We start from the raw sequence: 7,880 nt of genomic DNA, 5'->3' as shown, positions 1-7,880 counted from the left end.
AAAAAAAAAAAAAAAAAAAAAAAAAAAAAAAAAAAAAAAAAAAAAAAAAAAAAGAGAGAGAGAGAGAGAATCATGCAGTGAAGAAGGAAACTTTTTTTTTTTCTCGTGAAAAACATAGTTTTGGATGAAAGAATAGCATACCGTCCAGCTGCTCCAAAAATTCGTTGGATATTCTCCTCTGAGTGATCTTCAGGTAAATTTTCTACCAAAATGGTAAATAACTATACTCCACAAAGAAATGTAATAGGATTACCATAAGTTACACATAAATTGTTGATTTCACAAGTAGACAAGCAAGTACCTTAGGATCCCTAGTCTCAGGCAATGGAATAGGGTGGAGTCGCTTGACTTTCTTCCCATTAGGACTTACGACCTGCAATTGGCAGGCAAATTAACATGTGCTCATGGCCTTGTGGAAAAAAAGGGAGCATGGAGTATCTTACAAGAACAGAGGATTCCCTCAGTGCAGCAGCGATAAATGAATGATCTTGAGTAAGTTTTTTCATCCTCTTGAACGCAGCAATAATAGCAACAGGAACTAGAAAAATAAAGAGAAAATGAATATAACTTATTTGTGCATTGCTAACAGTACAATTGATTACTAAAAATCAGAATCATTGGACAAAAAATAAAAAAAAATAAAAATTAGAGAGATAGCAAAGAACAAAAATGAAGAGGATAAAATAGGAAAAATATGATATGGACAGTCCCAGTTTCATACTTCAAATATGTATAAAGAAACAAGTATGAACATATGAGCAAGCAAATGTGAGAATCCAGTGCCCCACAATAACTATTTACACTGCATACGAGCTAGTGATAGGAATGCCATTAGAAGAGATGATCAATTGGGAGATAATCAGCAAAGGATAATTAATTACAAGGGAAAGAAGCCAAGCAGGCAATGTCAAAAAATCAGCAAAGGCTAGAACCATTGGGAGATAATCAATTTATCATTAGTTTGTTCTAGTCCTTTACGTGAAAAAATCTATGGAAAAAGTCAAAGGCTATAATTCCAGGAATAGAGAAGGAAACAGTCAGCAATCAACCACACTTAATCCAGACAGAACAGTCCGAAGTGCCTACATGGATCATCACCCCATCACATTTCATGCCGAGTTTTCATGAAAAATATAACCATTCTACAAAATTGGCATTAATGCCAAGGTTATGGGAAAGAATAATACACACACACACACACACAACAAGTTATGTCAAGTAATCTCAGAGTGTTTTATATGATTGAACTCCCAAGGATTAACAGTTACAACATCTGAGCCATCCCTGAGGTGTAATCCCTTTTGTAATACTAATCTTAGTTTCAAGTTTGATACTAAAACTAACTCGTACACAAATAGCATGTCCTTCCACTAAAACAGTTGGAAGGCCTAGATGCCAAAACTATGCAGATAGGCACTCTATTAGTAATCCAGGATGCCCCTGGATAACTACCTAAAGTATTTCCCATACAATGGGTTCTTTCCTGAATTTTATCCATAGCAAAATGTTGTCAAATTAGACCATGAATCAAAAATATTTGGAAAAGCTCAATTGCAATTTTTCAAGGCAATCCACATCAACAACGTAATGAGAGTATTGAAAACTTCTTGGTTTCATTAATCATACAGTAGAAAAGATACTTAAGAGTACATAAATATTCCTTAGTTCCAACAGTTTTATTCAAGTATGGCTCATGAGAAAACTCTTTCAAAGCATTCTGTAACTTACTACTTATTGCTTACTTATTCACGGATGAACTATTGATAAAAATACAAAAACAAAACAAAACAAAACTTGTGCATGCTCAACCCCTTAAAGAAGGTCAATACTACTGGGAGTTTTCATTTCCATCTAAAGATAATAAAATCTCAATAAAACAGAATAATGCCCAAAGTAACATACCAAAACCCTCCTTGTTCTTCTTGATTAATCCCAACATGTACTTATCAGTGGGCAAGTTTTCATTGCTAAAGTAGTACTCAACCTGTGAAGACATTCAGACCAATCATAAGGACCATGATGTCACTCTCTATAAATTTAACAAAGTTATAGAAAAAACTAGATGAAACGTAATCATTATTACAATCTAAACGCTCCTTTCAGGTCTTATACTAAAAGACTACTTACGGTCGCGTAACAAACCACAAATTACATGACATAACGCTCCTTGAAGTTGATAACCGAACCATAAGCTTCCTTACTATTTGGACTAAGCGATGTAAGTACATATACAAAAGGTCATATAGGAAAATCGAATACAGGTTCATGAAGGCAAACGGATTTGATAACTGATTCTCAATTCCGAATCCAAGCTCCTAGTCCAGGAAGTGGTTTTTAAGAAAAATTATAACCACAAATTTCCATAGCAATCCAGATAGGGGATTCAAGAACCTCATGCCGAACCAAACCTAACGAAGGAAATAAATTCGAGGTTCAAATTTGCAGCGCGGTGGAGAGTAAGGAGGGGAGAGGCGGTAGCGTTACCTGCTTAATGATCCTCTGTTTCAGATCCTCCGAAAGAACAGCGGCCCTAACTGCGTGATCGTGATTCCCCCCGTGTCCTTGTTCATGATCATCTTCGGAAGAAAATGATTGAATCTCCGGCACATCGTGACTAGGCGATCCGACAGGATCTTGTGTCAGAAGCGACGGGATGGACTCGCCGACGGAGCAAGAAACAGCAGCGGTGGAAGCGGAGGATGGAGGCTCGTCACCCGCCATGGTGAGGAGGAGAACAGCGTTGGGCGCTTAGAACCCAAAGTACCTTCACGCCCTCTGTTTCTCCTGCTTCGATGTGTGCTTTCGCGGGCCCTTTTATACCAATGTGCTCCAACATCCGGCTTCGGTGAGGGCAATTTGGACATTTCATTTGGTCCTTTGGGTAAGATCTTTTGAATTTCATGTTTTCCCCGCAATTCCTCGTAGTCAATCGGCGCCGGTAACACCTTACGCGCTCTGTATAGTATGATCTTAACCAGGTTCGGTCCGGAATATTTTAGTATTTCCTTGTTCGACCCGAAACAAGACCGGTCTATCGGTCTTTGAAGATTTTGGTTAAATTACATATTAGTCCTAAAATTTTAGAATTTAAGATAATTTTTAATAAAATTTAGATTTAGGAATATACTTTAGACCTTTGAATTTTTACTCGTGGAACCAAAATGTGACCAAAGAAGATGGAAGAAAGGCAAGATACTATATTACCATTTACGGACTCACATTACTTAGCAAAATTAAATTCTAAAGCAAAGTACGCAATAAAAACAAAGGCATTTTGGTCGAGAGTGGTTCTTGCCACAACTCCACGGAGAACAATTCTGCCGAACTCAAAACCAGGCCTAAAGCAAGGCCCACATAATTAACCAAAGGCCAAGCCCAACTCCCATACCCAAATATCCAGGCCCATTTCTGATAGAGGAAGAAAACCGAACACTAACATCGTCAACGACCGGCCCACAGAGGGAGCTCATATCATCCGTCCTCGTATTGTAATAGACACTGTAAAACGCAATCCTGGTTCTGTCGGCCTTGGCCGTGAAGTTGAGGTTCACGCTCTGAAACGAGGAGTTGGAATCGGGCGTGTAGTGGAAGTTCTGAGCCTGATCTCCGGCGAACGCCATTATGGCCAGTGGCTGCTTGCACTTGTCGCCGGCCTGGCCCAGAGAGAACGTCATGGTGTACGGCTTATCCGGCGTCGTTTCGACCATTTGAGAGATTATGCCTTCTTTTCCCGAAAGGAGTTCGATAGCTCGTTTGCCTTGTGGGACGCTGAAATGGTACGAGTCGATATATCGGACGGCCCTGTTTGATTCCACGTTCCAACCTGGCAACGACGACGTATCTTCGTCGAGATTGGTCGGAATTAACACGCCCAGTGAACCGTTTCTGAACATCCATGGACCGGATTCGAAATCTCCATTGTTCACCGCATTGTCTTTGACGAAAAGAAAAATTGTAGAATTATTGTTAGCGAAGTGTTCATTTAATCGCACAGAAGGCAGCAGAAGAATGTGAAATACCTTTAGGCCTATCAGGAATAAAGACTTTCTTGATAGCAATATCGTCAATGATGGGGCCACAGGTGGGGTCATCCTCCATGCCAGGGTTGCGGAACACCAAACGCACTGTTTCATCCTCGGGTTCGAAAGCGTAAGTATAAGGGTCCCACCCTTGGACGCTGTACAATGTCTGAAGATCTATGGTCTGCGATGCAGGTGGCACCGATACGTTCAGGGACTCGAGCTGGGCGCATGTACGAGCGGCGCTGAAGGTCACAGAATACAGTGCCCCTTTCTCCACCTTCAGCTCTTGGCTTATTTCAGCGTCGTTCCCTAATCTCACCGCGTGTCTACCTTCCGGTACGATGAGGATCATCCCACCTTGTTTTTGCCCCGACTCCACTAGCTCGACGGTGCCGTTTGATGTCCAACTTGGAATCGTAGTGGGCCCTTCTATTGCTCCGTCGTTTGGGTACCCGCCAGTTGGGATTGTCTCGAAGTCGCCGTTTGCCACCAATCCTGATCACCACGTTCACAATGTCCAGCATTTAATCACAAAATTTTGTTAGTTGTCTTTGCAAAATCTTGATACAAATTCTATTTGATAGGAACTTTCCAACTCAAATTTTGTTAGTATTTTTAGAAATATACAGAATATGGACCATTAATTATTATTTTAACAGTAAACATATCAATCTTCATTAAAATTTATTAAACATAAAAGTTAAAGTTATAATTTAACTAAATAAAACAAAGAGTTTCTTTGTAATCCAATGAATATTTAAAAGTAAAAGCATGAAGGTCTAAAATAATATTTAAATATTATCATCTGTCTTTATTATTTTGGGGGGAACAAAAGGAGGAAAATGAAACGAGTTGTGAAGAAAGGGGGTAAAGTTAGAAGAATCTCGTGATCGAACTGAAAGAATAAGGGCGCCCATATCAATTCGAAAGAGCAAGCAAATGGACGGGCGCCCACGTACGGACTTGAAGGGCTACTTTATTAGTACTACCGTCTTCAATACGACAATCAGTGAGGTCGTATTGGGAGAATTAACGCGTGGGGTCCAGCTGTTCCACTGGGTCAAGCGCATTTCCACATTGGTTCTCCCAACAAATAAAATAAAGAAAAGAAAGAGAAAAAAAGGTCTCTCTCACCACCGGGAAATCTGGGTAAATAGAGTGAAATGACGAAAATCACTCGGGATCAATCTCCTTTTAGGGAAAGAATGAGGCCCTTTCTGTAAGAGGAAAGCGACAAATCCCTCGCGGGAAAATGTACATTCTGGTAATTTTACCGTCACCAAAAGAAAAAAAAGAAGATGGCCAGTAGGGCCATAGGTAGGGCTCAAAAGGTTTTATCACTATATGGCATAATTACCCAACTTGATAACAGTCTAGTAAATCTATAAAAATAATAGTCTAATGCATTGCCTACATAATTAAATTAAAAGGAAAGGGGGCAAAAAAATGAAAAAGTTATGAACATATCATTCTTTAATGGAACTTAACTTGGTTTAATAATTTTTTTAATATTAATAATCCTACATTAGAGATAATTTAGGAGTATTTTATCAAATATTAGCGAGGCTTAAGTAAACTAGTAATCAAATTTGAAATTTAATTATTTAAAAAAATAGTCCGTACGGGATATCGTGACTGATATCACTGCGGCACAGCGGTGGAAAGCAGTGAGTCAGAACAGCGATTCATCCCTTTCCCAAATGAAGCAACGCAACCAATCAACCACCGGTATGGCCACCATCTGCGGCGGCGTTTTTGCGGCAATGAGTGATGTTCGTAAGCCATTAAAGCCTTTCCATTTTAGCTAAATAGTTCATAGGATTCACAAACAAGTTGCGCAAAACTAAAAAGCGGCCGCTGCCATACAGAATAATCTATCTTATAGATATGAAGCTTTTAATGCTCCTAACACTGTTATAGTGAAGAACAAATGGATTGAAGAAAATCATTTCTCCCGAAATCTCCGACTGTTCTTATCGAGAGCTACTAAACATGAACAGAAATTTTCAGCCAAAAGAACACAAAAATCTTTCAGCAGAAACAGGATTTGAACGAAACTATGAAATTAAGATCACATTGAAAGAGAAAAATCAATTGGAAGCGAAATTGAAATCAGGTTATCAGATCTTGCGAGGAGGAAAGTGAAAATGGAAGAACAAAAACAAGAGAAAGTAAAACAGAGAGAAACGTACCATCTTCAGCTGCGATTTCCGAAGCCAAATGAGCAAAAACAAGCAAAATAAGCGATGGCCGTATTCGAAATTTAGGGCAATCGGCCATTTTCTTCCCCAAATTTCTCTCTCTTTTAACACTGAGTTTGTTTTAAGCTCTCTCTGTTGTTTAGTAGAGCGGGCAAGTGAAGAGTGAGAATTTCTCTAGCCAAAAGATTCCACTTATAGCGTCTGTATTCCAACAAAGGGCATTTAAAATTACTTTATTAAATATATTTATTTATAAATTTGACAAAAAAGAAAGTGGTGCGATTTTGCGTTTGAATTTTTTATTTTAAATATAATATTTTTTTTTAATTACCTATTAGACATATTCAATTTTTGTCCATATTAACTTATAATTCTATTGCTTAAATTTTAAATTGTGGTAAATAAATAAATTTAAAATTTTAATTTAAAAATTGTTAATGCATAAATTCTCATACATTGATAGGTTTATTAAAGAAGGTAGGCCATCCATTTGAAAATAATCAAATATTTGAAGTAGACTTATATTAATTTATTTATAAAAATTATTAATTTTATTAATATAATTATAAGTTTGCAAAATTTCCAAATTAACATTAAAATTCAAATTGTTACAAATATTGGTTAAAAAAAATTTGCTTCAAAAATTTGCCCTATGAATTGAATTTTTTTTTTTTGGTTGGTTTTTGCTTTGAACCTCTTTTATTTTAAGTCATTGGTCAAAGGTCCCACACACCGCCGAGCGGTGGTGGGGCCGGCGGATAGGCTCTCCACTTTTGGAGGAGTAATGGTAAGGATTGTGGGGGTGAGAATCTTTCTTTTCTAATTCTAACTCAAATTCGCGTGCTGGCAGCAACAATTTAAAACAGATCAAAACTTTAAAAGCATGGCTGTATTTGTTTACCATTTAAAAATAGTATTTAGAGTGAATTTTATTTTGCTTAAATTATAAATTTAGTTTATATAATTTTAAAAATTACCCTAAAATCTTTAAAATTATATAAAACTATTTAGCCTCAGAAAAAATCTTGAACTTAATTATATAAAGAAAGTTTCTGATATACTAAATGTTGGATTGTATTTAAGTTGATGATAAAATGCTTAATTATAATAAATTTTTTTATTAAACTATTTATGATAAATAAATTAGTCAATGAAAAATCATTTCATAAAAACCTTCAACTTGGAGGTACTATTATTAATGTCGGTATAAGAGAGAAGATTTAAGTTATGTATTGAATAAAATTGAAGAATATTAAAAATAAATCTGCAGATAAAATATAAAATACAGGTCCACTTAAACTTGATGCTGTTTGTATTAGTAGGTCAGTTTCTCCCACATCGCGATGAAGTATAGGGGATCCATCCATATTTAAGTCTTGTGATGGCCATTCTTCAATGAGAGGGAAGGAATGAATTATGATTGCTGCACCACCAAAAATAATATAAAAATAAAAATAATGATAATAATAACAATAAATTTGATGGCCCATTAATAATTTACTTCTCCTATTATCTCTAGCATACAACCCTTCACACCCCCCCCCCCCCCCCCCCCCCCCCCCCCCCCCCCCCCCCCCCCCCCCCCCCCCCCCCCCCCCCCCCCCCCCCCCCCCCCCCCCCCCCCCCCCCCCCCCCCCCCCCCCCCCCCCCCCCCCCC

The 7,880-nt window shown here is 37.8% G+C and overlaps 3 protein-coding genes across 4 annotated transcripts in view; all 3 read right to left on the bottom strand.

Annotated features, from left to right (window-relative positions):
- LOC111433532 (la-related protein 6A) overlaps positions 1–2,799 on the bottom strand; it is a 5,292-nt gene extending 2,493 nt beyond the window's left edge. The window contains exons 1-5 of one of the 2 annotated variants that reach the window (XM_023070594.1): positions 2,485–2,799; positions 1,903–1,984; positions 444–538; positions 302–373; positions 142–221 (exon numbers count right to left, since the gene is read on the bottom strand). In XM_023070594.1, the coding sequence (XP_022926362.1) occupies positions 142–221; positions 302–373; positions 444–538; positions 1,903–1,984; positions 2,485–2,721 (566 nt within the window). In that variant the 5' untranslated portion in view covers positions 2,722–2,799. The remainder of the gene's footprint in view (positions 1–141; positions 222–301; positions 374–443; positions 539–1,902; positions 1,985–2,484) is intronic. The other variant, XM_023070595.1, reaches the window with a different exon arrangement.
- LOC111433535 (60S ribosomal protein L18a-like) overlaps positions 1–5,664 on the bottom strand; it is a 15,176-nt gene extending 9,512 nt beyond the window's left edge. The window contains exons 1-2 of the mRNA XM_023070598.1: positions 5,659–5,664; positions 5,012–5,014 (exon numbers count right to left, since the gene is read on the bottom strand). The gene's annotated coding sequence lies outside the window, so the exon portion shown is untranslated. The remainder of the gene's footprint in view (positions 1–5,011; positions 5,015–5,658) is intronic.
- On the bottom strand, positions 3,178–6,422 carry LOC111433533. The gene is made up of 3 exons (XM_023070596.1): positions 6,215–6,422; positions 4,020–4,517; positions 3,178–3,934 (listed from the first exon to the last, which is right to left on the bottom strand). The coding sequence occupies exons 1-3, from the start codon at positions 6,300–6,302 to the stop codon at positions 3,339–3,341; spliced, it is 1,182 nt and encodes a 393-aa protein (XP_022926364.1). The 5' UTR covers positions 6,303–6,422; the 3' UTR covers positions 3,178–3,338.
- Positions 6,423–7,880: the final 1,458 nt, after the last annotated feature.

The sequence above is a fragment of the Cucurbita moschata genome, unplaced genomic scaffold, assembly GCF_002738365.1.
Source record: "Cucurbita moschata cultivar Rifu unplaced genomic scaffold, Cmos_1.0 Cmo_Scf00043, whole genome shotgun sequence".
Classification (NCBI taxonomy): domain Eukaryota; kingdom Viridiplantae; phylum Streptophyta; class Magnoliopsida; order Cucurbitales; family Cucurbitaceae; genus Cucurbita; species Cucurbita moschata.
Note: the sequence above shows the minus strand (reverse complement) of the source record. Positions and strands in the feature narration are given on the sequence as shown.

Coding starts and splice junctions, on each gene's coding strand:
- LOC111433533 (XM_023070596.1), bottom strand. CDS start 6,302: ATGGCCGATTGCCCTAAATTTCGAATACGGCCATCGCTTATTTTGCTT. Junction 4,518..6,214: donor GGAAATCGCAGCTGAAGATG/GTACGTTTCTCT, acceptor CGTGGTGATCAG/GATTGGTGGCAAACGGCGAC. Junction 3,935..4,019: donor TATTCCTGATAGGCCTAAAG/GTATTTCACATT, acceptor TTTTCGTCAAAG/ACAATGCGGTGAACAATGGA.